Genomic DNA, 24,344 nt, shown 5'->3' on the forward strand with positions numbered 1-24,344 from the left:
GTAAAGAACCCATCACCTGCCAGTTCAGGGGACATAAGAGACTTGGGTTCCATCCCTGGGTTGAGAAGCTTCCCTGGAGGAGGGTGTGGCAAACCACTCCAGTATTCTTGCCTGGAGAATCCCATGGACAGAGGAGCCTGGTGGGCTACAGTCCATGGGGTCACAAAGAGTTGGACATGACTGAGTGACTAACACTTTCACTTTCCCACCCGCCTTGCCTAGGGCCAGGGGCAACTGAGCCCTTGAGCCCTGTGGGTGCCGGGCTTTTCATTGGCCCGGAAGGGCTGTGGGGCCAGGGAAGAGGCGGCGGTCTGCTCAGTCTGGCAGCAGCTCCAATGTCTCCTTCCCGCTGGCGCTGTCTGCCTCATCTGTCAGGGTGGACTTCCGGCCCAGGGCAGCAGGAGGCTGGGGCGGGGGGACCTCACACCCAGAGACAGCAGAGGGTCTTTTTCAGCCAAAGCTCTCAGGGACCCCAAGCGGTCCAGTACTGAGGCTGCAGTTCTGGGTTTGGGCCTAAGGCCTCTGTAATCCAACCCCAACGTTTCACCAGGCTCTTTGGGGCCTGTCCACTGGGTCCACACCATGAGGCCTTTGCAAAGGTTGTCTGCCGTCCTCCCTTTTATCTGGCCATCTCTGCAATCCCCAGCTGATCGCCACCCGCCTCTCCTCCTGCCCTGGACTCCACAGTGACCTGGCTGCGAGTTTCCTCTAAGAGAGTGGGCCCGGCTCCAGCTTGGCCCGACCTACCAGGGCCTGACCCCGGGGCTAGGGCTGTTCTTGCTCCGAGCCTGACCCGCATCCCGGGGTTACCCACCTGTCATGTGGGAAGTCACCAGGGCCAGGCTGGGGAGAGATGGGGGACGCAGGCCCAGGTACCATACTTGGAGAGAGTCCCCCAGATGAAGCCCCCCTACCCCAGATGTTCCAGTGGGCACCACTGCCACCGAAGGCCTGGAGGACAGGGGCCCGAGCAGGACGGCGTGCAGGGCGAGGCTGAAGGCGGGCGGGGAGTAGGGGTGCCTTGAGGAGGTGGCACAGAACTCCCCGTCTGCGGAGCCCCTCCCGGGCCCCTGACGATCCGCCCACCTCGAGAGCGCCGCTGCGATTGGTGGAAAGTTCGGGGCCCGCGGCGCGATTGGCCGTCCGACCCGCCCACTGCCTGAGCGGCTCTCAGGCTGCCGCCCGGTGCGTGGCAAGCGGCGCGGGCGGTCGGGGCTGTGCGGGGCCGGGGCCAACGCCCCCGGCTGCTCCCGCCGCGCCCCCGCGCGTCCCCCGCGCCATGCCGACCCCTGCGCTGCTCTGCGCGCTTTGCTTCTGCCTCTTGGCCGCGGCCGCTCGCGCCGGCTACTCGGAGGACCGCTGCAGCTGGAGGGGCAGGTACGAGCCCCACTGGAAGCCCCCACGGGCCAACCCCATGTGCTGTGTGCGCCTCTTAGGCGCGGGCTGGGAGATGTGCCGCCCGCCCTCTCGGGCGCTCTGTCCCGGGGCCTAACCCTTGCCTTTGCCACCTTCGCCTCCCAGTCTCTGCACCCCGGGCCTCAGTTTCGTTCTCCGCCAGTGGACGCGGCTCTTGGTGCTTCCGGGGACGGAGTGCAAGGGGAACGGGCTGGCCGGGTGGGGACTCGGGCCGCCCGTCTCAGCGCCACCTGTCCTTCCGCAGCGGCCTGACCCAGGAGCCCGGCAGCGTGGGACAGCTCTCCCTGGCCTGTGCGGAGGGCGAGATCGAGTGGCTGTACCCGGCCGGGGCGCTGCGCCTCACCCTGGGCGGCTCCGAGCCTGGCGCGCAGCCGGGCATCGTCTGTTTGCGGCCGACGCGGCCCTTCGCAGGCGCCCAAGTCTTCGCGGAGCGGGCGGGCGGCGCTCTAGAGTTGCTGCTGGCCCAGGGCCAGCGCCCGGCTGGGGCCCGATGCGCGCTCTGAGGTCCGCGCGAGCGCCGGGCCCTCTTCCTGCAGGCCACCCCGCATCCCGACCTCAGCCGCCGCGTGGCCTCCTTCCGCTTCGAGCTGCGGGAGGACGGGCGTCAGGAGCTGCCCCCGCAGGCCCGCAGCCTTGGAGCGGATGGTGAGTGCGGGTCTGGGTGGAGAACTGACTGTCCTCCCCACCGCACCGGAGGAGAAACTGAGGCGGCTTGTCACAGGCAGGGCAGGTGGGGAGGGGCGGGGGGCAGAATCCTGGAAGGTGAGACCAGGCAGGGCCATCCGGGCCCCTGGTCCTGAAGGGCTGGGGGAGGGGATGGCGGCCAAAGCTGTCCAGGGCTCCCTGGCCCGGCGGTGACCTCCCTCCCCTCCCCCAGCCCAGTACAACAGAAGTCCACTGTGAGCCCGTCACCATGGAGACGCAGCCCCGCCTCCCCGCAGGGCACCAGGCCCAGCTCTTTGCTCCCCTGGAGGTCGGAGCCTGACCCCACGGGGGATGGCGACGCTGTCTGCTCTGTCCCCTGACCCCCGAACCCATCATAACCTCCTGCCCCGGGGACTGGGCTGGTGTCTTTGCGCCCCAGGAAGCAGCTCTGGGAGACAGGGAGTTACTGCCTGCTGGTTCTTTGTGGAAGACGGGCAGGAACCCGGCCCTGCAGCTCCAGGCCTTTGGGCCCTATGCCTGCGTGCTGGCCCATGGCTGTGTGTGCATCACACACACGTGAGCCTTTAGCGTTACAAGTGCAGGCTGTCTTCAGAGTGTGCACACAAGTTCCCTCAGACCCCAGGTGCCATCAGGCCCTGAGGGGGGGTCTGGGAGCTTGCCCTCACCCTGGACACAGGAGTGTCCAGCCAGGGGAGGGCTCAGGGCTCCACTCCTGACCTGCCCTACATGTCAGCTACCTGTAGACCCTGCAGTCATGCCGAGCTCCTCCTGGCCGTGTGCACCAGTGACTTTGGTGAGTGCCCCACTGCAGGGCGGGTGGTGGGGAGGACCCGGGGGCCTGTCTTCCCCTGAGGCCACTGGCCAACACGTGTCCCCACAGTGATCTACGGAAGCATCCTTGGAGTCGCCCACGATGCAGAGCTACAGGAATCTGTCATCACCGTGGCAGCTGCCCGCGTCCTCCGCCAGACACTGCCGGTTTTCCGGGTGGGGGGCTCCGGGGGCCAGGGGCAGGCCTCCATTCGCACCCCACTGCACTGCGGTGTGCACCCCGGCCCTGGCACCTTCCTCTTCATGGGCTGGAGCCGCTTTGGTGAGGCCTGGCTGGGCTGCGCTCCCCGCCTCCAGGAATTCAGCAGTGCCTACGCAGCTGCCCACGCTGACCACCTGCACCCCTGCGAGGTGGTGCTGGACTGACAGGCCTGGGAACAGGGTGCTGGGGAGGGTGGGGGGTGGCCTGCGGACGGCATCACAGCATCACCTGCTTTTGAGGTAACAGTGATGACCAGTGAGAGCGCTGAATGGGTGAGCCAGTGTGCACGTGGCCCCCAGCCCAGGCCGCCTCACTCCGTTCTCTCCTCCCACGGCCTCAGGGGATGCACAGCTCCCGCTTCAGAGAGCCCACGCCCGCAGCCACGCAGCCCATGCCCAGGCGAGGGGCTGCTGTTGGGGGCACGCAGGGACCCCCTCTCACGTGACCCTCGGTCTGCTGCCCCAATGCCAGGTGCTTCTACCGCTCAGAGTGGGAATGAAAAGGGGCCGTAACCCCCAAGGTCTCAGGTGGGCAGCCAGGCAACCCCACTTCCCACCCTGAGGGAAGGGGCTGCGGTTTGGCAACCTGCCGACTTCCTCAAGTGGTGTGTCGCAAGCCCAGCAGTCACCCTGGCCCCACCCCACCCATGGGGAAGAATGGGCTTCTGTCCCCAGGCCCCTCCGATGTGCTCCCCCCACAGCTGTGGGGTCTCTCCTGCAGGGGTCCTATTTGTTGCCCATTTCCAGTGGGTGGGGGCACACAGTGGGGTCTCTTAAGGACCATTTCCACCACCTCTCCCCAGTGGCCTAATTGTCGTTGCCTTGGACCATGCCGAAGGCCCTGAAACTGAGAGGCCCAGTGCCAGGTGGGGGGCGGGGGGAGGTGGGGGGAAGAGAAGGAGGTGAGGGGCTGTGCATGGGGGACTTCGGAACCTGGAACAAGCTGGCTCTGCTGACGCAGTCCCATAGCTCATATCTGGGGAGATTCCTGGGCTGAGCCCCAGAAACAACTTGCAGTCCTTACTGGAGAAGCAGCCCTGCCATCCTGCCGGCAGGAAGGGAGCAAGGTTCCTTGGGGCGCCTACTGCCAGACTCAGCTGGTGTCGGTGCCTCGTGTGGCCATGCCCTGTGCAGAGAGTGCGACACGCCAGTAGCTGCTCTGGAGTTTCCGTGGGGCAGACTGTCTAAGGCTACAGTGCTGGGGGGACATACTTCTTCCCTCAGACGGGCTGCTTGCTGAGGGGACTGCTGAGAACTGTGAGGGGGGGTACAGTCACCCTGGAGGGCAAGCATCCCTGGGTTCCTCCCACCTCTGCTGTTCTTAAGGTTCCTTGCGGAGCCTCTTGCTCCCCCAGACTCAGACTGGCAATCCTGGATTGCTTGGGGCTCAGGCCCCAGACCTCCCCTCCAACTACATCCTGAGCAAGGCCAGCCTTCTGTCTTTAAATACCACCAACATACTGATGACCCCACATTTGGATCTCCCATGGACCTCTCTCCTCGACCAGACCCTTGTATACCTGTTTCCCTCCCCCCCAACAGGGAGTGTCTCAGTAAAGACCAGAGAAGGAGGGGGGTGTGCTCTCCTGCCCCCTCCTCTCTGCAGAGGCCCTGGCCAAGGAGGGCTTCCCCTCTGGACCTGAGGGATGCCTTACCCTTGGCTCTTGGCATGATGCTCTGGCCAGCTCTCCTCTTCTTTGGAGAGAGGCCTACGGCCACACCCAGTGGTCACTGTGGATTGCCTCTGGGACCATCTGTCATAAAAATGTAGGGCAGCTGCCTTGGGGTGGGCCCTCGGCTGGACACTGGCCTCTACCCACCTGCCCCAGGAAGTGCCTCTAACGAAGAACCTCTGATGCACACATCCTCCTCCAGAGAAAGTGTTGGCTTTGCAACCAGCTCAGGAGGAGCAGAAAGAGCAGGAGTGGGTGTGGTCAACAGGACCAAAGGAGCCCCAGGGTGCTTTGGGAGGCACCAGGAAGGCCTAGGCCAGGAGCTTCATGCCTGCTCTCCAGGAAGGGGCCAAAGGGAAAGGTGTGGGTGAGCATGTGGGCCGGGGCTATGGGAGCAGATGCCTTTGGGGGCCTCGCTGGGCGCCTGTACTCACGGAGGTGTGCTCCGGTGCCCAAAGGTGACAGGCAGATGCAGGTGTGAAAGTGAAGGACGTGTGAATGAGCTCACGGGGGAGTCTGGGTAGGCACTGTCATTCACTTGACCAGCTTTTATTGAGTTTCTTCTAGGTGTCAGGTGCTGTGCCAGGCACCAGGAATAATTTGAGGAACTAAAGAGGCAAGAATGGGATGCTGTGTAAGCCCAGTGCACGTCCTCCCTTTCTGGGGAAGGGCAGTGGGAGCCAGGAAGGAGGCAGGAGATTCTGGGTTGGAGGTGGGAGCAGCCCTCCTCCTCTCCAGTACTCAGGTCTCGGGAGCAGGGCACAAGGACACCTGTCTTCCACGCTGGTGGCAGCGAGGCCCCAGTGTAAAGCACTTCGCGGGGGGAGGGGACAGTGGTATCCGGCAGGTCCACGTTGCCTGAAGCAGCGTCCGTCCCGCTGGGCCTCCTGACGGGCCATGGATGGAGGAGGAGCCTGTGTGCAGACAAGTTTCTACCACTCAAGGCCTTCTGGCCTCAGGAGCGGGTCCTGGCTCTGTCCTGCCAGTTGCTTCTCCCGTTCCCAAGTTCTGCCAGGGTACTTCTGGGAGCTCGATCTTTCTTTGTGTGTGTGATGCTTTCTGGAGAAAGGAGGTGGTCTCCCCAGTTCCTGGGGCTCTTGCTCCCACTCCCATGGCTGGGCCAGTTGCCAGAGGGTCCAGCCCCTCGTATTCGCCTCCCCTCCCGTCTCGCTGAGACAGCCATCTGTCTTCTCGGTTCTGCTGAATTCTTGTCAATCCCCCTCGGCCCCTCAGCGGAGCCCAACCCCCCGCCCCCGCCTCTGCAGAGCCCGGCGTTTCCCGCGCACTCGGGCTCTTTGCCTTCAGCCGTGGGAGGGCCCGGGCCCCCCGAGACTGCTCCTGGGCTCGGCGGGCGATCGGGGTGTGCTGGTCGCCGCCTCAGCCTCGCGAGCCCTTCCTCGCAGGCGGACCGCCGCCCCTGGGCTCCAGCCAGACCGCACGGGCCTCCGCCCACGGGCGGCCCCCGCTCTGGGACGCGCCGCACTAGGGTCTGCAGCAACGTCCGCGGCTGAGGGACGAGCGCTACGGGCCGCGTGCTGTGCGGCCAGAACCCGAGGGCCGCCCCGGAACCCGCGGCACGGGCCCGGGACCCGGGGGGAAAGGGACGCGAACGGACCGGCCGCTTCCGGCGTCTCGGAGAGGCCGCCGCCCTGCCCCTTCCGGCGTCGGCGACCCGGGTCGGGAGGGTGCGGAGCAGGAAGGAGCTGCGCGGTGCAGGCCGAGGGCGGCGGGGAGGGGCTGTCTCTGGCCCGGTGCTGGGGCGTGAGGATCTCGGGCCTGAGCCGGGGAGGGTCCCTGCGGCGGGACGCCCCTAAACCAGTGCCCCGCAGCCATGGAGCAGGACGACCCGGCCGAGGCGCTGACGGAGCTGCGCGAGCGGCGGCCGGGCCCATTGGAGCTGCTGCAGGTGGCGGCGGGCTCGGGCCTGGCAGTCTACGCCGTGTGGGCGCTGCTGCTGCAGCCAGGCTTCCGCCGCGTGCCGCTGCGCCTGCAGGTGCGGGGCCGGGGCGCGGCAGGCCTGCGCCGGCCGAGTGGGCCGGGCTGGGGCGGGGCGCTGAGCGCAGGTATGAGGCGGAGGGTGCTGCTGCGCTGGGCCGGCGGGGCTGTGGGGTGGGGCTCGCTTCAAGTGGGACCTGACATCCCTCGCCCAGAGAGGAGGCCTGGGAGGCGGGCCCCACCCTCACAGCCCCGCCTTCCGCGTCCAGGTGCCCTATGTCGGCGCGAGTGCCAGGCAGGTGGAGCACGTATTGTCGTTGCTGCGAGGTCGTCCTGGGAAGACAGTGGACCTGGGCTCTGGGGACGGTAGGATTGTAAGGACTGTGTGTGTGGGGACATCTTTGCTATAACCTTTTCTGTGAGCGCGCCTCCGCGTCTCTTGGACCTGACTCTCTGGGCCCACAGGTGCTGGCTGCCCACAGGTGCGGCCTCTGCCCCGCTGTGGGCTACGAGCTGAACCCCTGGCTGGTGGGACTGGCGCGGCTGCGTGCCTGGAGGGCAGGCTGTGCTGGCAGTGTCCGCTACCACCGTGAGGACCTCTGGAAGGTAACCCAGGGAGCCCTGGATCCCCTCATACCCCACGCCTGCTCTCCACGCTTCCAGTTCTGGCATGGTGCCTCTGTCACCTGGCAGGCTGGGGCTGGGCCTTGGAAGCTGTGGTGACTCCATGCCCACCAAACCTCTTTCCCAGCTGGGGTGACTTCTCTTCCTGCAGGTGAGCCTGAGGGACTGCTACAATGTGTCTGTGTTCCTGGCTCCTAGTGTGGTAGGTCTGGGGTTTGCTGACTCCATGGGACGCCCAGGCCATCCCCAGTGTAGGCACTGGGCTTGGAGGAGCTGCCAGGGGGAGCCATGACCCGCCTGCCCACGCCACCCTTCCCTCTCTCCCACAGCTCCCATTGCTGGAGGACAAGCTGCAGGCAGAGTTGCCTGCAGGAGCCCGCGTGGTGTCTGGGCGCTTCCCCCTCCCCACCTGGCAGCCTGTGGCTGTGGTAGGTGAGGGCCTGGACCGAGTCTGGGCCTATGACATTCACAGAGGTGGGCCCGCTGGGCAGGCTGTGCCAGGGCCCGGTTCTGCCTCCGTACTTGGAACCCCCGGTTCTCAGACTGGCTGACTGTACGCAATAAAGACTCTGGGCTCCACCCTGATTCTGTTTTTTAATATTTATTTATTTGGTTATGCTGGGTCTTAGCTGCAGCACGTGGGATCTTTTGAGAACTCTTAGTTGTGGCATGTGGGATCTAGTTCCTTGATCAGCATTGAACCAGGGTGCCCTGCGTAGGGAGCGTGGAGACTCAGCCACTGGACCACAAGGGAAGACCCCACCCTGCTGCTTGTTGGCTGGAGGGCTGGGTGAAGTCATCTTCCAGGGGGTGCTTTGGGGAGAGCGCCATGCTGGCTAACTATGAAGAGTTCTGCTCCAGGTTTGCCTGTTGACCAGTTAGTGGCTGCAGGTCCTTGGGTGCTGGGGCTTGTCTGAAGGTATGGCCCCCACTTTCCAGGGGTCCCCTGTACCCGCCAGCTTTCTCAGCCGTAGGATCTCCTGCTTGTACCTGCTCAAAGAAACCAGGTTAGTCACCTGCCTGGTTGTGGACAAGCCCTGCTGCCAGTGCCTGGGACTGAGGTCCCCAGATCCCAGGCCCACCTTCCCAGGTGCTGGTCCACATACTCCTGTAGCTCAGAAAGCTGCTCCTCTGCCATCGTGGCGCGGACCAGCAGCTGTGCCCGCTCCCGCTCCAGCTCTGCCTGGCGTAGGGGACACAAGCCGTGAGCCAGGCGCAGTGTGAGGAGGGGCCTCAGGCCAGGCTCTGCTCACTACCTGGGTGCCACGGGCGAACTCCTGTAGATTCTGGCGGATCTGGGCCCAGGATGCAGCTTCTAGGCCCCTTGAGAGGAGGCAGAGGGGTGGGCGTGAGAGCTGGCATTGACCCAAGTGCTGATCAACAACCCTGCTCAAGTCAGGGCCCTGCGGTCCTTGAGGTTCCTCCTGGGAGCAAGTTTGGGATGGCCCTGCCTGAGTCTTGGTGCCATCTTTATATGGCGGGGGGCGGTTGTGGGGGCCCCACTGGCCACTCGGAAAGCTGAGTGACTGCAGTGTCAGTAAGGAGGCTTCACGCTGGGAACATGAAGGCACAAAGGCTGTGAAAGTAACCGGGCAGCTGCTCCTGCCTTGTCCTGGGTCAGGCCCTCTACTGTCCATGCCTCCAGCGGTCTACAGCTGGGGCTCCTGAGTCTCAGCTGAGATGTCCATTCCTTGGGGCGTCTCCCTGACCCTCCCATTCAAGGTTAACCCCTCTCCTGTCAGGACCCCTCCTCACTCCAGGCACTTGGTTTTCTGAGACAGTGTCTCCTAAGCAGGCCGAGACTGGAAGTCACAGCGAGATCACTTCGCTGCAGCAACTGCAACACTGCCCCTGTAGCCACCTTCCAGAATAGATGGGCCCCCCCAGCACCCACACTAGGTACTCACTGCGGCTCTAATGTGCCTCCCTGGGAGACTTCACTGGATCCCTCCTGTGGGAACAAGAGCAGGGGTTGCTAAACAGGGCAGGCTGCTCCAAGGCCTGGAGGTTTGGGCTTGGCTGAGCCTGGAAGGGGTCCTGGGGTGGGTTAGGGGGCAGCAGAGAGGGGTCACCTGGGCCTTGAGCTTCTGGAGCTGCTTCTCCAGCTTGGCCTGGTCCTCCATCTGGTGGCTGGATTCGGTGACTGTGTGCTGGGGCAGCAGCGCCACATCTGAGGGGGCCGCACCAAAGGCAGCCCTGCGGGTCCTAGGGGCCCTGACAGGATCCACCAGCATCTGCTGCACACTAAGCCCCGCACCGGGTCTCACAGGGCCGTCTGCCCGCCAATGCCCGTCTCAGGGAGGGGCCGTCCAACCCGGGGTGCCCGTCTCAGGGAGGGGCCCACCTGTGGGCAGTCAGCAGCTCCTCATGCCTCCGGCTCAGATCTGCCAGGCACTTGCGGTAGGAGCGGGCGGCCCGGGCCAGCTGTTGCTCACGGCTGTGATGAGCTGCCCTAATGTCTTCCAGAGTGGTCTCCAGGAATGTCCGAAGGGCTGCGACTGTGGGCTTCGGGCCTGCGCCATCTGCGTATCCCTGGAGGAGGCGGGGCCAGGACCGGGAAGGGTGGGGCTTGGTTGAATCCAATCTCTCCCTCTTAATTCCCTCCCTAGAGCTGGTCTGAGGATAGTGTGCTGGACAGGCCTGAAGTCTCCAACAAGGTCAAGAGTCTCTCGGAGGTGGTTGATCGCAGTCAGGCCAGGCTCAGGCTCCCTGGGACCCAGAGGCCTCCCACCCAGTACAGGGCCACCCCTCGGTGCTCACGGCCACGATTCGGGCACAGTGCTTTAGTCGGATGGCATACGCCTCGTTCAGCTTCTTGAGTTGCAGCTGCAGCTGGGCGTTTTCTGCCTCAGCCTGGTGGAGCTGGCCCCGGCAGGCAGACAACACCTGGGGGTGGAGGAGGCCCTGAGTCTGTGTCCACAGCTGGACTTTGCGAAGCCATTCTGCAAAGCAGGTAGGGCTGGGCCTCACCACGGCTTGTGCAGCCAGTTGCTGCCCAGCTGTCCTGGCCTCCTCCCAGGCTCCCTGCAGCTGCCGGCCCAGGGCTGCCCTGTGGACAGTGTGAGGCTCAGCCGGGCCCAGGAAGGGTGACCCCCCCCTTCCCCTTGAGAACAGCCCCCTTGCTCGCTGGGCCCTCCAGTCCCAGATGAGGGAGGAAGCCACTCACACACATGTCTCCAGGGCCTTCTGCCGAGCCCCGTGCTGCTCCTGCACCCGCTTTGCCTCTGCCGGCAGCTGTGGGGCACAGGACGGCTGGCTGGATGAAAGCCCACAGCCCGGGTCCCCTGTCCCACCCCACCTCCACCCCAGGCTGGGAGAAACCCTGACAGACCTTCAGGCTGGGTGGCTGCACACCTGTGCCGTCCCCCAGCTCCTGCTGCTTGTTCTCGGGGGTCAGGAAGTCTGTGGACTGTGCCTGCACAGAAGAGCTGTTTAGGCCTCACTGTCCCTCCCTGGACCTGCTTAGTTACCACCCAGGCAGCCCCCGCCCCCACCTCCCGCCGTGCACTCCCGGTGACCTGGAGTCTGTGACGGAAGGAGTGTCCTTGCCCCCTGGCCTTGTGCCCAAGCTCCTGTGCCAGGGCCGGGTGGTGCCCTGGATCAGCCTCTGCTGGGGCCGCCTGCGCTCCCTGCAGCTCCAGCTCCAGCATGCGGCTCTCCAGCCACAGGATCTGCGGAAGACCAGGTCATCGTCCATCTGGGCATCCACAGGGACGTGGCATCCACAGGACAGGTGGGGTGTGTGAGTGTGTACAGACAGAGTGCGAGTGTGCATAGTCACTCGGGGCACAACTGCACCCCCCCACATGCCCTCAGGATGCCACACCTGGGCACACATCATTGCCCACCTCACTCTTCAGCTCAAAGATTTCAGCATCGTGCTGCTCCTGCAAGCGCTGGTTTTTGATCTGCAGGTCGACCAGCTCCTTGCAGACCTGCGGTTGGTCAGGGTGAGAGGCTGAGTCTGTGAGGCCCTGGGGATGCCCTCCCTCCTGCCAGCACCCAGAAGCCCCACACCCACCTGCAGCCGCTGCTCCTCACTCAGCTCTAGGTCTGAGGGAAGCTCTATCCCAAGGTTGGTGGCCCAGGCTGCAGCACCCCCAGGGACTCCAGGCAGCCAGGCCTCGGCCCGTGGCAGAACCTAGGGAGGCACCACCACTCAACCCCAAGGTTCGTCTCAGGCCCGGGCTGTGGCCTTCACCCTTGCACACCCAGCCTGGCAGAGCTGCAGGCTCTCCCGTGGCCAGGATCAGGCCCAGGTCCTGAGTACATACACCCCTCCTGGCCTGTGAGGGAACAGGGGACACCCCAGAAGCAGCAGTGTCCTGGGAGGACTCACGTTCTCAGTGGCCCGAGGAGGGGGCTCTGGGGCTGCCACATGCTCCATACATACACAGAAGGGACTGCAGGCTGCCCTAAGCCCAGTGTCGCATCGACTACTGGCCTGTTGCTGCAACACCGTGGTTTGTGTTGCCAAGGCCTCTGTCGTTCCCAGGAGACTCCCGGTGCCCCGCCCACGAGGGCAAGCAGGACAGTTTAGTGGTTGGTGACACCTTTCCGGCTTCCTTTTCATTATCTGGGAAATTCAGACGGTCACCCCAGCATGTCTCAGGGGCAAGGATGGAACCAGGAGTGCGCAGAAGGCCCAGGCTCGGGAGGTGTGGGACAGCGCACGGGGAGCCGAGCGGCCGCGCCTGTTACTGTTATTCTCAGGCAGCGCCCTTTGCCTTATCATGTGGGTTCCACACTCATTAGGCCCCCAGGCTGGGCGCCGGGACGAGCAACCGAACAAACGGGAGCCTCCCTATACTCCCAGCCCGACCGAAGACGTCCCAACCCGGGGCCGGGGGACTCAGGAAGACTGGCTCAGCGCGGTGCCAGGAGGGCTTCGCGGAGTAGGCACCAGAGCTCCGGGCGCGACTGGCCGGACGAGTGCGCGCGCTCCCTCCGCGCACGCGTGCTGCCTGCGCCGGGCTCGGGTCCCGCGGCGCGCAGGCTCCGGGCCGGCCCCGCGGGCGGGCCCCTGGGGCCCGGACCGTTGGCGGCGGCGTGAGTGGCGCGCTCCGTCCAGGCCCCGGGATTGGCGCCCGAGGCCTGCCTCTGTCCGCCTGTCCTTCAGGAAGTCCGCGCGACCAGCTGGCCCAGCCCACGGAGGTAAGCGGACCTTCGGGAAGGGGATGGCCGGGTCGGGAGGGGGTCTGGGGCGGGGGCCTGCGGAGCGGCGCTGAGAGCGGGATCCGAAGACGGGCGGGGTCCGGAGAGGGGCGGGGCCCGGAGAGGGGCGGGGCCCAGAGAGGGGTGGGCCCGGGGTCGCGCTGCGCCGGGAGGGGGAAGGGGGGCGGCCTGGAAAGCCGGCGGGGTTTAGTCGGGCAGCGGTCCTACTGGGGGCGGGACCGGGCGGGGGCGTGGTTTATGGGCGGGGCTTCTGGCGTGGGGGCGGAGCCTGCGGCGGGAGGCGTCTCGGCGAGGGACTGGTCCCCGCAGCTGCAGGTCATCTGGAGCCTGGAGCTTGGCCTTCCAGACGGGCCTCGGGACAGTCCGGCAGCAGCCAGCGAGGCTCCTTTCTGGCCCCCAGCGCCTGTGTGTGGAACTGACCCCTCCCGCACACAGCCCTGCCTGGAGTCTGGAGAGGGCAGCCCCACGCTGAGGAAGGGGCTCAGGAGGTGCAGTGCGGCTGAACTCTGCAGGTCATGAAGGTCAAAGTCATCCCTGTGCTTGAGGACAACTACATGTACCTGGTCATCGAGGAGCGCACGCGGGAAGCTGTGGCCGTGGACGTGGCCGTGCCCAAAAGGGTGAGGGCAGGTTTGAGGCAGCGGGAGCACTGCTGTGGGCCCAGGCACCTTAAGCCTCTGGTAGAGGCTCTGGACAACACTGCTGGGGGCAGACCCTCCCCTATTTTCTGGTCTCTGGTTATTTGGAGTTTAGGGTTTCTTGATTTGGTTCTCCTCTGAGGTTAGAACCATCTCTGAACTTTTTCATCTGGTGCCTATTTTGTACGCAGTGTGTGCTCACTAATCGTCTGCTGGGTCTCTGCTGCCCCTAGCACCATCCCGTGCCTGGGGCACTGTGCACCCAGGCCTGGTGCCCCAATGCAGGCAGCCACCTGGGCCATCTGCATGTCCCTAACTCCCATCCCTTTCAGCTGCTGGAGATCGTGGGCCGGGAGGGGGTATCACTGACCACTGTGCTGACAACCCATCACCACTGGTGAGTGCCACAGGGGCAGGGCTGGGGCAGGCGGGTTCACTCCAACCAGCCCCAACCCCTTGTGATTCCACTGTCAACCATCCTCAGGGACCACGCTCGCGGCAACGCAGAACTGGCGAGGCTGCTGCCTGGTCTGGTGGTGTTGGGTGCGGACGAGCGCATCTGTGCGCTGACGCGCAGGCTGGCACATGGCGAGGAGCTGCAGGTGAGCGTGCGCCTGGGAGGGACGGGGAGAGAGCCTGGGCCCAACATCCTCACCTGCTCCTCTGCCACAGTTTGGGGCCATCCACGTGCGCTGCCTCCTGACACCTGGCCACACCTTGGGCCACATGAGCTACTTCCTGTGGGAAGAGGAGTGTCCGGACCCTCCCGCCGTGTTCTCGGGTACTGGCTGCCCTGTACCCACCTGCCCCACCTCCCCGTGCCCCATTCCTCTCTCTGACCCACCCAACTCCCCAGGGGATGCACTGTCCGTGGCCGGCTGCGGCTCACGCCTGGAGGGCACAGCTCAGCAGATGTACCAGAGCTTGGTGGAGACCTTGGGCACCCTGCCCCCCGAGACAGTGAGCAGCCTGCCCCTTGCCCTCTCATGGCTGTGGGGGCCCGGCTTCCCATATAAGCAGCACGCACTGCACCTGCCTACGCCAGGGTTCAGGATGACTGCCTTCTTGCCAGCTATGGCAGGAAGTGGACCGGCGAGGGGGTGGGGAGCGTCTCTGCCCGTGGGCGTGCTGTGCACCCGAGCACCTCGTCTCTCCAGAAGGTATTCTGCGGTCACGAGCACACGTTGGGCAACCTCGAGTTCGCACAGAAAGTGGAGCCTTACAATGACCACGTGAAGGCTAAGCTGTCGTGGGCCAAGGTGTGGCCGCTCCTCCACTCTCAGTGGCAAGGTTGGAGGGTGGGGCAGGCTGGGGCCAGGACAGCACCAAGTGTGTGTGTTGGGGAGGGGGGTGGGTGTCAGCTGTGACTTCTGGCCTGGGTGACCAGGCCTGGCTTGGCTGGGGCTTTCACCCATTCTAGGCTCTGGGCCACCTGCAGTCTGGCCCTCAAGTGCTCACCTTCAGGGCCTGGGCTCAAACCCCCAGGCTGCGGGTGACGGAGCCAAGCTGCCTGGGGTTGCCAGACAAGGCGGTGACTGGGGCCTGTGCTCGTTCCAGCAGAGGGATGAGGATGATGTGCCCACAGTGCCTGCAACTCTGGGCGAGGAACTCCTTTACAACCCCTTCCTGAGGGTGGCGTGAGTACTGGCCAGCGTGCTGGGGCCCTCCTGTGTGGGTAAGGGGGGCTGGGGAGCATGGGGCAGGGCCTGAGCCAGTGCATCTTGGGGACCTGTGTCCTCCCCAGGGGCCTCGCTGTACAACAGGCTGGCACGGGGCCGACTTGTTCTCTGGGTCTCCCCTGCACTTATTTGGATACCAGGGGGTAGGGGGGCCGGTCCCTGGGCTGTCTCTACCACCATGTCTGGTTCACCCCGTGGATCCCTTTGAGCCCCATGGTGCCCCCTCTCCCCACAGAGAGGAGTCTGTGCGCAAGTTCACGGGGAAGGTGGCCCCAGCCGACGTCCTGGATGTGCTCTGCAGGGAGCGAGCGAGTTTCGAGAGGGCGGCTGAGCCGCTGCAGCCACAGGCCCGGGCTCTCCTCGCGCTGCAGTGGGGGCTCCTGAGCACACCCCGGCAGAAGTGAGCTCTACATGGGCCAGGCCACACAGCCCTCCTCCCTCAACCCACAGGAGGGCCCAGCCATCCTCAGTCCTGCCCGGCCCCGGAGGGTGGGCGCTCTGGCACTTATGGGGCTGGACACCCTGCCCCACTCTGGGCCACAGTGAGACAGGGGTGTTTGCACACAGTACAGTGGAGTGCACAGGGCTCCTGAACTTCAAATAAAGCTTTGAAAGGCCTTTTTCTTGATGCAGACAGACACTCTCAAAAAGAACCTGTTTTTACTAGAGATGAGCTTCTCAGGCATGTGCCTGGGGGGCTGACTCAGTCTGTCCCGCCCCGGCCCCAGCCCGTGGGGGTCCAGCTGTGGACACAGGACTCAGCCCCCGGGAGGCAGGTTCTCCGGCCCCAGGCATCACAGCTCTGTCAGACACCTGGTCTCGGTGGAGGGGCACCCCACCCCAGGTGGAGTCATGGGCCGGCTGCCTGTGTCCGGCCAGTGTCCTCAGCTGCCCAGTGTGGCAGGTCCCCCAGGCTCTGCTGTGACCTCACCAGCTGGGCAGGTCCAGCCTGTCACCACCGCCCCACAGGAGTTTGGGGGGACTCTAGAGATGGAGGGTGAGGAGCCCTCCCACGGGACGAGCTAAGACCCCCACACCCAGGGGGAGCCCGGGCCTTTCAGGGCTCAGGACCATGGAGAGGGCCAGCGGCCGGTAGAGCCTGCAGCCCCGAAGGAGGAGTCCAGGTGAGAGCGATCCCGAGTTCCATTGCTCCAAGGGTCCCAGTGTCCCTGCAGCATTTTGAGGTGCCCCTCGGAGTCTCGGGCAACTGCCCTGCTGGAGACCCCCCACCTTCTCAGGAGTCCTGGTGTTGGTGGCAGTGGACCGGCTGGAACCGTGAGGCCTCTACCACCTGATACTGAGTCCAGAGCCAGCCTTCTCCACCGCGTGGTAGCTGGTGTGCAGCAGGCGGCCAGCCCGCTCCGAGCCTGCGCCCTGCAGCCAGCACTCATATAGCTCCTGGACGCCGGCTGCATCCTCCGGTGCTTCTGTCCTGACTAGGCCATACAGCCTCTCGACCTGCTGCAGGAGCTCCTTGCCGGGCGTGTCGGGGGCCTTGAGCTGTCCCCCTCCGTTGAGGCACCCTGTGGCAGAGGAGGGCAGGTGTGGTCATGGAGGGTGCCAGCTGGCACGCAGGGTCCCGGGGGCCCCCTGCCCATAGCTACCTGCGGGGCAGGCCATGACCTCCACGTAGTGGTACGGGCAGCGCCCGCGCTTGAGCTTCTGCACCAGGTTCTGGATGTTGCGGAAGCCGTAGGCTGCGGCAAAGTGCAGCAGGACTTGGCCCTCCCTCTCTAGAATCACCTCTTGGAGGTCCTTGTTCCTGAGGGCACAGACCTGGCTGTCCACACAGCATACCAGGCTCACTCCCGGTGAGGGCGGTGAGGGGGAGGGGAAGACGCTCCTTCCCACCAGTGGGGCAGGTAGCCCCAGCCTCAGGTTCCTGGCCTGTAGAATGGGAACCCCTCCTTCCCATGGTCAGATGAGCCCCAGCCCACCCTCCTTGGAGTGGGGGCTCACATCAGGACACAGTGTGTGCCAGGAGCTCCGTACCGCCCCCATGTACCACGGTGCTGTGGGTAGGGGACGCTGAGCTATACCAGGAGACCCAGGGCTCGGAAGTGCTGGTCCCGTCACCTGAGCTAGAGCATAGGGCCCAGCTATGGCCCTCCCCACTGACCTCAGGGGTCTGTAGGTGACCTCAGTGACATGGATCCCGAAGAGCTCCTGGGCTGCATGGCGGAACACGTGCTCCAGGTAGCCCCCTGAGCCCCCGCCCCGATGGCTGGTGGGCTCCTGGGCAGAGGCACTGCTGCACCTGGGGAAGAGGCCAGGCCTCAGGTGGTGTTGGGGCCGCTGCCCACCGAGGCCTCTGAGCAACCTCTGTCTCAGGTTTGAGAGCGTTTGCTTTCTAAGCCGAAGATGAGCCATAGAGCCCAAGGCTTTGAAGGTGTGTCGGGAGGAGGCTTGTGAAGCAAAGGACTGTCCCCCCTGTCGTACCACCTGTCCCGGGAGCTCAGACCTGTGTGAAGTCAGGGTCAGCTCTGACGACCATCGGCCAGTTGTCGGGAGCTCAAGCATCTTTGACACTGAGGCACACGAGGGGCCGAGGGAGGCCAGGCGAGGGAAAAGGGAGGCGGCCAGTGCCTGCGTCAAGGGCCGCGGCCCCTTCTGCCACCCATCTGGACCCTTGGGACACCCCGGTGGAGAGCACCCGGTGCTGGGTGAGCTTACAGCCCGTCCGACACGGCCGGTGACAACGTACAGGCTGTCCAGAGGAGCCGGCTCCAGCTCCGCCAGCGAGACCCCTTCTTCCTCCAGCAGCTTGGAGACTTCACCTGCGGGAGGCCACAGCACAGACGCGCTTCAGCTGAGTCTCGAGCGAGAGGGGCCGCTACGGACGCAGGGCTCCCGGCCACGGCGCCGGCCGGCCCGGCCTCGCACCTGTGGTGATGACACAGTCCACGTCGCGTGTCTGGTGCTCCTGGCTGAAGAAGTCGGGTCTGGAGGCTTCCAGCTTTTTGTCGTAGCAGGGCATTACTGTCACGTGGTAGACCTTGTCGGGAGTCAGCCGCTGTGCGCAGGGCGTGGCAGTGAGGCGGTGGTGCGGGGCTGATGGGGGGAGGCGTGGGGGGCGCCGCAGGGGGGTTCACTCTGGGTCCCTGTTACCTGCTGCTGGGCAAAGAAATCCTTGACCAGGGAGCCCATGACCTGCTGTGGGGACCGCGCAGTGCTGATGTGGGGAAGGAGGGTGCTCCCGTGGGTCTTCTCAGCGTAGCAGATCCAGCCTGAGGCCAACGCAGGGCGTGAGAGGGGCGGTGAGGTGACTTCTGGGGGTGGCCCGACTCATGCAAGGGGTTAGGGTCCCACTAAGGAGCCCCCTGCTCTGCTCTTGCCGACACGTGTCTCTAGCACCCCCATGATCACCCCTCAGGTACTGAAGCGGCTCCTGCCAAAGAGCCCCCACCCTCCTCACCACGTCCAGCTACCGGCCGCGGGCGCACACCTGGGCAGGCAGAAGTCAGCACGGGCAGGGCCTGCTCGGGGTTGGCCTGTCCTCGGAACCGCCGCACGAACTCCCGCTGGCTTTCGAGGAGGCTGAAGTTCCTCGAGAAGGCGGTGTCGAACACGTAGTGTGCGCCTGTGAGGGAGCACCCACCTCACTCCCGGAAGGACTGCTGCGCCCAGGGTGGGCAGGCATCACCGGACGCGCCTGTGGTGGATGCCCGGTGCCCTGCCTCTGAGCTTGGGCCTGCAGGCGCCACCCCGCACACGCCGGCACAGCCACCTGCACTGAGCCCTCTACGCCCTCCCAGCCCTGCCCCTGGCGTGCAGGGGCCGACCAGGAGCCAAACTCAGGCCTGAGAACTGTGCCTTGGTGGTGATAATTTAAAAACGAAGTAAAGAGTAGGTGAACTCCAGGCTCGGGGATGTGCAGCATCAAAACTGAGGGGTTTTTTTTATTAAGAGGCCCTGCTCTCAATCATCACAACAGAACCTCAAGCTGAGTCAACCTCCAGCAGAGCTTCTGATACACTAAGTCCAGTGACAGCTGGGCGTCACCCTAGCCCCATGTCCTCGCAGGAGCTTGCCAAGGTTCAGCACCTACCTATTTTTTTAAAGAATGCTGTTAATTTCCTGGCGGTATCCGTAGGATTCAGCTGAAACCTCACAGCCAGCGATGCTCTAGACTGAGGCGAGACCGAGATGACAACCAGCTTCTGCTGATCAGGTGCTGCTGTCTGCAAAGCACGGGACCCACGGCTCACTCTGTGTGGCTTACAGCCTGACCACATCAGGGCGTGTCAATTTTGCAAACACACAGAACTCGAAGTTTAGGTTAACACTTCAACGCCAGGAGTCCCCAGGAGAAGTAACACCAGGAGATGAGCTGCCCCGACGACACTAGTGAGGGACGCTGGGTGAGCGTGGCATCTGAAGACGGCCCACCGCTCACCTTATTGGCACCTAGAACTTTCCGCAGCTCCTCGTGGCTCTGCTGAGTAATAAGCACGGTCTCCGCTGAGGTGACGCAGCCACTGCACGCCAGGCAGTCGTCCAGCGAGATCTTCGCCTTCTCCAGCTTCTTCATCCCTCCATCCTAGAAGCATGAGAACCCAGTACCCCAAGGGCCCTTCCACACGAGGACACAGCGCTCAGGACAGGACCCATGGGAGAGCTTCATTCTCTGGCTCACAGCGCTGACAAGCAGCGTGGCAGCTGGCTGGCTGTATGTGCCGTAAGTTTTTAGAAATTAAATATTTAGGACAGAAGTATATGTTCTAAACTTTCCTAGAAGCACCAAATCCTAACTCGGGTACAAACGTGGCTGGCGTATTGTATTAAAGAGCCTTGCTGCCCGCCAGGGGCGGGACATGGACATTAAAAGTGCAAAGATGCAGCCGACTCGTCACTGGCCCCCAGACTGTGCCTACGGGGACAGGAAAACGCTCAAGACCAGGCTCTCAAAGGAGAAGGAAGAGAAAGGCAAGGGCGAAGATGAGAGAAGACAGGACAGAGGGACAGGGAGGAGGAGATGGCGGGAGCCTGTGTCCCCCAACACCTGCACAGAGAAGAGTGGGCGAGGCATGCAAGGGGCAGTTACGACGCCAGCCAGTCGAGGACTGGGCATTCACACTGGTCTCCAGGCCGGTGGCTGGGCAGCTCTGAGCTGCAAACGGGCCCAGCAGAGCCCTCACTTCCTCTGCACACACAGGAGTGGTCTGAGTCAGGGCCGGGAGAGCTTCAGGGGCCCAAAGTGTGACTGGGGGCTGACTAGCCGGGACCCCCTCCCAGTCCACTTGCGAGGCCCGCGTTGCACTGCAGCAGCAGTCAGAGCTCAGGGTGCTTTCCTGGCCCGGCCAGCCTCGAGGCCAGCAGGGACTGATGTGCTTCGGCCTTCCCTCCAGGTCAACCCCTGCTGCCCTAGAGCAGGGCCCCTGGCCCCATGAAGGACCCCGCCTCCCGTGCTTGCTGGGCTCAGGCGGGACCCCAGCTGGGCTGCCAGGTCGTCCTCCAGGGCTGAGTAAACAGCGACTCCTTCCCCGGAATCGCTGGCTCCCTCTGTCTGGCCCGCCGCGAGCCATCCTGTGGCTCCTCGCTTGCTGGGAGGGACCCCTGGGCCGGTGCGCCCAGTGGTGCCTGCAGTCCTCGGGACAGCATGGGTGTTCTTGAGGATCCAAATGGCAGACAGTCAGGGTGTCAACTTTAACGCCGTGGGACCAGGGTCTTGGCATTGCTCAGTTACACAGGAAGTAGCTTTCACTAAGAACAAGTGGTCTGGACTAGGAAATGTTACACAATTAGAACTTGAGAGAGAGAGATGCCAGAACTGCCACCTCGGCAAAGAGCCCGCTGCAGTGCACACCTGAAAAAGGGCTGGTGACACGTGGAAGGTGCCAGGTCACTGCACCTGTCACTGGACAGGTCAGCTGGGCTGGAACTTACCTGACTGACTTGGAAGTAACTCCCGTCATCTTCGATGTGGATCTTGGCCACGCCGCTTCCCGGCCTCCTATCCACCTTCATGGGCTTGATGCAGTCCTACCCGTAAAAGACCCGAAGGGCGCCTGAGCGCACAGCGGCGGAGAGGCCCCCACACCGCCTGGGACGAAAACTCTGCCCTGATTCCGGCCTTCCCACCGCAGAAGCGGTCTTGGCGCTGTGGCTGCTTACCCTATTCGCGCGCGTTCACACACTGCCCGCATCGAGGTCGCTGACCTGATGCAGGTGCCGGCGGGTGGCCAACCTAACCTGTCCGCGGACACCGCCAGTAAATGGCGGGTGGGGCACCGCACGGAGGGCCAGTGTTTCACTGGAGGCCGAGGGTCGGCAGAAAAGCTCTGCCCCGCCCAGTTCCTGGAAAAAGATTCCTTTCTCCCCCGTTCCTCTCCGCCCGAGAGGAAGCTCGCCGGCCGTCGCGTTCCCAGCGAGCAGCCTCGGAAAGCCTTGGCAGGAGGTCCGTCCGGCCCCTCGCGCCCCGCCTCAACCCCACCGCCCCCGGCACGCCTCGGCCGAGCCCTGGGCCCGCGCGGCTGCCGGCAACCGGTAAGCGGGGCCGCAGGGGAGGCGGCCGGCGGCCCTCACGTGCGGCTGGCCTGTCCCCTTGGGGACACGCTCTGTCTCCTCCCGCGGGGGCGACACCCACGCCGACCGCAGCAGAACGCGCCCCTTGCCCTCGCGCCGGGGCGAGGGGCCGGCCAGGGAAGTTTGGCGGGGCCTCCCGGCCCCGAGCCGGGTCACTCTGGTTGTCGCGGCCGCCCGGGAAGGGGACACGGAAACCGCGGGGCTGTGCGACCGAGCAGGCCCCCCCGATTCCGAGCCCCTCTCTCGGGGTGGCGGGGGAGACCGCAGCGGAGAGGACTCCTCGCGCTAAGCAGCCGCCCGGCCGGCCCACCTGAGACGGCGCGATGAAGTCGTCCAAGTCCGTCAGCTGCAGGGCCCCGCTGAAGGGCGACGCCATGGCGCCACACTGCCGCCGGCCCCGGCGCGGACGGCGTCGCCAAACGCCGCGAAACAGCGAGACAGTTCCGCCACACTGCCGGTAAGCGCCGCGTGCGCACGCGCAGCTGGCCCCTCGGCCGGGCTCCCGGGGGCGCGCGCCCCCTGCTGGCGGGCCGGGCACCGCGCAACCCGCGCCGCCTGCGCGCCGGCGAGGGCCGCGGGGAAGGGGCCGTGACTCCCTCGGGGCGCCGGGCTCGCCTCCACCAGTCTCATCCCGGAGAGAAGCTGCGGAGGCGCTGTTCTTGGTTCTGGACCAGCCCAAGAACCCAGAAGGGCGCCGGGCGCGCAGAGGCGGCCAGCTTCGGTTGGAGTGAGAAGGGAATGGGAGCAGGGGTGCGGAGCGGCTCCCCCGAGGCTGCTGGCCGGTGCAGGTCCCCACGGCTCTGGGAGGGTGTGTGCTCAATTACGTGGTCGTGTCCGACGCCTTTGCGACCCCGTGGCTGCTCTGTCCATGGTGTTTCCCAGGCAAGAACACTGGAGTGGGTTGCCAGTTCCTCCGCCAGGGGATCTTCCCCGCCCGAGGATCGAACCCGCGTCCCCTGCGTTGGCAAGCCCGCCCCCGGTTTTTCCGGAGACCAGCCAGGAGAAGGAAATGGCAACCCACTCCAGTGTTCTTGCTTGGAGAGTCCCAGGGACGGGGGAGCCTGGTGGGCTGCCGTCTCTGGGGTCGCACAGAGTCGGACACGACTGAAGCGACTTAGCAGCAGCAGCAGCCTGAGAAAAGCCCTTTTCTCTGTGGAACGCGGATAGAACGCTGCTGGCTGGACTCAGTTCTTGAGTGGTCATATACATTCTTTAAGTCTTTATTATTATTATTATTTTCATTTTGGCTGCGCTGGGTCTCCGTTCTGGCGCTCGGGGCGTCCCTTCTAGTGGAGCCGCGGCTCTGGAGCGCAGGGGCGGTAGCTGCGGCTTGGGCTTAGCTGCCCGTGGCATCTGGCATGTTAGTTCCCGACCAGGGATCGAAGCTATGTCCGCTTCGTGGGAAGGTGGATTCTCAACCACTGGACCACCAAGGACGTCTCCCTCATATACATTTAATGACCACTTCCTGTGGGGGCTTTCCAGAAAACCCCTGGTCAAATCTGGTGCATCCTCGCAACTTGGGCCCAGCCCTGAAGGTACCCTGGCAGGGTCAGCCCCAGACTATCCCCTGGGCGTGATCTCGCGTTTTGGGAGCCCGCTGCGGCCTCCGCTCTTGGTGTTCTTGCCTGACGTGGGCGCTACCGGCTGACTCTTCACCTGCCTGTGGAGTAAGTGTGGAGTCCAGGGGGCTGCAGCCCACAAGCCGGCGTGACCTTCTCCAGCCCCTGCAGCTGGTCCTCTTGGCTCCCAGGATGGGAGCTCCTTCCCAGCATCAAGAGGGGTTTTCCCAAGGAGCTGTACTGCGGGCTTCCAGGCCCCGGCATCCCCTCCGTGTCCTGGCAATGTCTGCCTAAGGGCTGGAGTACGGCACCTGAAATCTTGACAGTCTCTACTGTGTGCGTGCTCAGTCATATCTGATTCTTTGAGACCCCACAGACTGTAGCCCACCTGTAGCCCCACTGTAGCCCACAGACAGGCTCCTCTTGTCTGTGGAATTTTCCAGCCAAGATTATTGGAGTGGGTTGCCGTTTTTTACTCCAGGGAATCTTCCCAACCCAGGGATCAAACCCACATCTCACACATTGGCAAGTGGGTTCTTTACCACTGAGCTACCAGGCTGTTATGTATGTTCTAACACAATTTTAAAATTAATAGTGTATTATGTTAGAAACCATTGAATCACACACTACAAATGGGTGAATTGCATGGTATGTGTATTTATATCTCTTTAAAGCTATTTTTAAAAATGGGGCTGGAGGCTGCCGCTCAAGCTGGCTACCCCAAGAGGCCCCCAGAGGCCCAGGAAGTAAGCACACCCTGCTCTACCCCTGTAGGAGGGCCTGGGGGAGTGCCAGAGCCAGCTTCTGGTTAAAAAAGCTGAACAGGGGTTTCTGACCTCTCTCTCTCTGACACATACACACACGTGCATACGATGGGGGCCCGTCTTCCTCCTGCCTGCTCTGAGCAGAGCCAAGAGCTGGGGACTTTTCAGCCCCTTGGGGTATTTTATTAACTCACAGCCATGTCCCTAGAGCCGCTAGGCTCTTGTGCCAACGATACAGCTCGCCTCCAGTGTGTGCTCTCACGTTTTGCAAATTATTTCATCATCATCGTTATCGAGCGTTCACCGTGCGCTTCCCATGTGCAATGCCAGTGTTAACACACGTGGGGGACCGCGAGGGCCAGATGAGGACACAGGGAGGGGCTGAGGCTCCTGAGGCCAGGTTGGTAGGCACCTTCTCTGACGCTCTGGCTGTGTGTGGGCACCCCTGTCCCTGAACCCGAGCCGGTGCAGAGCTCGTCCTCTGCTCTGGCCACGCCCACAGGACCTGCTTTGTCCAAACCTGACCGTCAAGCGTCTGGTGGTTGGACAGGAGCAGGCGGGGTTTCTACCAAGGCATGTGAATCTACTGAGCCCTCCTGCCCGTGGACTCAGTTTCACCCTGTGAGAAGTCGGAACCGTGCGGCTGCGGGGACAA

At 64.2% G+C, this 24,344-nt stretch overlaps 5 protein-coding genes across 21 annotated transcripts; 3 read left to right on the forward strand and 2 right to left on the reverse strand.

Moving 5' to 3' along the window:
- METRN (meteorin, glial cell differentiation regulator) lies at positions 1,280-3,279 on the forward strand. The gene is made up of 6 exons (XM_018039842.1): positions 1,280-1,377; positions 1,522-1,614; positions 1,661-1,850; positions 1,953-2,061; positions 2,759-2,875; positions 2,963-3,279. Exons 1-6 carry the CDS (start codon positions 1,280-1,282, stop codon positions 3,277-3,279), a joined length of 924 nt encoding a protein of 307 aa, XP_017895331.1.
- On the forward strand, positions 6,443-7,931 carry FAM173A (family with sequence similarity 173 member A). The gene is made up of 5 exons (XM_018040458.1): positions 6,443-6,780; positions 6,992-7,096; positions 7,188-7,328; positions 7,498-7,548; positions 7,676-7,931. Exons 1-5 carry the CDS (start codon positions 6,619-6,621, stop codon positions 7,895-7,897), a joined length of 681 nt encoding a protein of 226 aa, XP_017895947.1. The 5' UTR covers positions 6,443-6,618; the 3' UTR covers positions 7,898-7,931.
- CCDC78 (coiled-coil domain containing 78) lies at positions 7,938-12,213 on the reverse strand. 3 transcript variants are annotated; one of them, XM_005697343.3, is made up of 14 exons: positions 11,686-12,213; positions 11,368-11,487; positions 11,195-11,281; positions 10,865-11,017; positions 10,678-10,761; positions 10,513-10,580; positions 10,317-10,395; positions 10,107-10,232; positions 9,691-9,878; positions 9,419-9,560; positions 9,254-9,297; positions 8,603-8,669; positions 8,429-8,529; positions 7,938-8,336 (listed from the first exon to the last, which is right to left on the reverse strand). In XM_005697343.3, exons 1-14 carry the CDS (start codon positions 11,917-11,919, stop codon positions 8,225-8,227), a joined length of 1,605 nt encoding a protein of 534 aa, XP_005697400.1. In that variant the 5' UTR covers positions 11,920-12,213; the 3' UTR covers positions 7,938-8,224. The 3 variants fall into 3 exon arrangements, with proteins under 3 accessions (XP_005697400.1, XP_013829966.1, XP_013829965.1); XM_013974512.2 differs by having other exon boundaries at positions 8,429-8,525; positions 9,419-9,590; XM_013974511.2 differs by having other exon boundaries at positions 9,419-9,590.
- Positions 12,361-15,470, forward strand: HAGHL (hydroxyacylglutathione hydrolase-like). Of its 12 annotated transcripts, none has more exons than XM_018040454.1 (9): positions 12,367-12,500; positions 12,831-13,141; positions 13,492-13,556; positions 13,644-13,761; positions 13,832-13,940; positions 14,016-14,119; positions 14,317-14,418; positions 14,645-14,796; positions 15,074-15,470. In XM_018040454.1, the coding sequence occupies exons 2-9, from the start codon at positions 13,037-13,039 to the stop codon at positions 15,240-15,242; spliced, it is 924 nt and encodes a 307-aa protein (XP_017895943.1). In that variant the 5' UTR covers positions 12,367-12,500; positions 12,831-13,036; the 3' UTR covers positions 15,243-15,470. The 12 variants fall into 12 exon arrangements, with proteins under 12 accessions (XP_017895938.1, XP_017895937.1, XP_017895934.1 ...); XM_018040452.1 differs by having other exon boundaries at positions 12,922-13,141; XM_018040455.1 differs by having other exon boundaries at positions 12,372-12,500; positions 12,922-13,141; positions 14,717-14,796.
- NARFL (nuclear prelamin A recognition factor like) lies at positions 15,482-22,186 on the reverse strand. Of its 4 annotated transcripts, XM_018040441.1 has the most exons (11): positions 21,674-22,101; positions 20,725-20,820; positions 19,235-19,378; positions 18,887-19,019; positions 18,284-18,418; positions 17,947-18,065; positions 17,722-17,851; positions 17,543-17,615; positions 16,958-17,095; positions 16,443-16,600; positions 15,482-16,361 (listed from the first exon to the last, which is right to left on the reverse strand). In XM_018040441.1, the coding sequence occupies exons 1-11, from the start codon at positions 21,737-21,739 to the stop codon at positions 16,123-16,125; spliced, it is 1,431 nt and encodes a 476-aa protein (XP_017895930.1). In that variant the 5' UTR covers positions 21,740-22,101; the 3' UTR covers positions 15,482-16,122. The 4 variants fall into 4 exon arrangements, with proteins under 4 accessions (XP_017895930.1, XP_017895926.1, XP_017895927.1 ...); XM_018040437.1 differs by having other exon boundaries at positions 16,958-17,615; positions 21,674-22,140; XM_018040438.1 differs by lacking the exon at positions 21,674-22,101 and adding an exon at positions 20,953-21,667 and having other exon boundaries at positions 16,958-17,615.

The sequence above is a fragment of the Capra hircus genome, chromosome 25 (assembly GCF_001704415.2).
Source record: "Capra hircus breed San Clemente chromosome 25, ASM170441v1, whole genome shotgun sequence".
NCBI lineage: Eukaryota > Metazoa > Chordata > Mammalia > Artiodactyla > Bovidae > Capra > Capra hircus.

What these genes read in the sequence shown, in the direction of transcription:
- METRN (XM_018039842.1), top strand. Translation starts at nt 1,280, where the DNA reads ATGCCGACCCCTGCGCTGCTCTGCGCGCTTTGCTTCTGCCTCTTGGCC. An exon ending in AAGGGGAACGGGCTGGCCGG is followed by an intron (nt 1,615 to 1,660) that starts GTGGGGACTCGG and finishes GTCCTTCCGCAG; the next exon opens with CGGCCTGACCCAGGAGCCCG. An exon ending in CCGCAGCCTTGGAGCGGATG is followed by an intron (nt 2,062 to 2,758) that starts GTGAGTGCGGGT and finishes CCCTGGACACAG; the next exon opens with GAGTGTCCAGCCAGGGGAGG.
- FAM173A (XM_018040458.1), top strand. Translation starts at nt 6,619, where the DNA reads ATGGAGCAGGACGACCCGGCCGAGGCGCTGACGGAGCTGCGCGAGCGG. An exon ending in GCGTGCCGCTGCGCCTGCAG is followed by an intron (nt 6,781 to 6,991) that starts GTGCGGGGCCGG and finishes TTCCGCGTCCAG; the next exon opens with GTGCCCTATGTCGGCGCGAG. An exon ending in ACCGTGAGGACCTCTGGAAG is followed by an intron (nt 7,329 to 7,497) that starts GTAACCCAGGGA and finishes CTCTTCCTGCAG; the next exon opens with GTGAGCCTGAGGGACTGCTA.
- CCDC78 (XM_013974511.2), bottom strand. Translation starts at nt 11,919, where the DNA reads ATGAAAAGGAAGCCGGAAAGGTGTCACCAACCACTAAACTGTCCTGCT. An exon ending in ACTGTGCCCGAATCGTGGCC is followed by an intron (nt 9,879 to 10,106) that starts GTGAGCACCGAG and finishes CGCCTCCTCCAG; the next exon opens with GGATACGCAGATGGCGCAGG. An exon ending in GGAGGCACATTAGAGCCGCA is followed by an intron (nt 8,670 to 9,253) that starts GTGAGTACCTAG and finishes CCTCCTCTCAAG; the next exon opens with GGGCCTAGAAGCTGCATCCT.
- HAGHL (XM_018040448.1), top strand. Translation starts at nt 13,037, where the DNA reads ATGAAGGTCAAAGTCATCCCTGTGCTTGAGGACAACTACATGTACCTG. An exon ending in CTGACAACCCATCACCACTG is followed by an intron (nt 13,557 to 13,643) that starts GTGAGTGCCACA and finishes AACCATCCTCAG; the next exon opens with GGACCACGCTCGCGGCAACG. An exon ending in AACCCCTTCCTGAGGGTGGC is followed by an intron (nt 14,797 to 15,073) that starts GTGAGTACTGGC and finishes CTCTCCCCACAG; the next exon opens with AGAGGAGTCTGTGCGCAAGT.
- NARFL (XM_018040437.1), bottom strand. Translation starts at nt 21,739, where the DNA reads ATGGCGTCGCCCTTCAGCGGGGCCCTGCAGCTGACGGACTTGGACGAC. An exon ending in AAGTTCTAGGTGCCAATAAG is followed by an intron (nt 19,020 to 19,234) that starts GTGAGCGGTGGG and finishes CGTGCTTTGCAG; the next exon opens with ACAGCAGCACCTGATCAGCA. An exon ending in GGTCATGGCCTGCCCCGCAG is followed by an intron (nt 16,362 to 16,442) that starts GTAGCTATGGGC and finishes CCTCTGCCACAG; the next exon opens with GGTGCCTCAACGGAGGGGGA.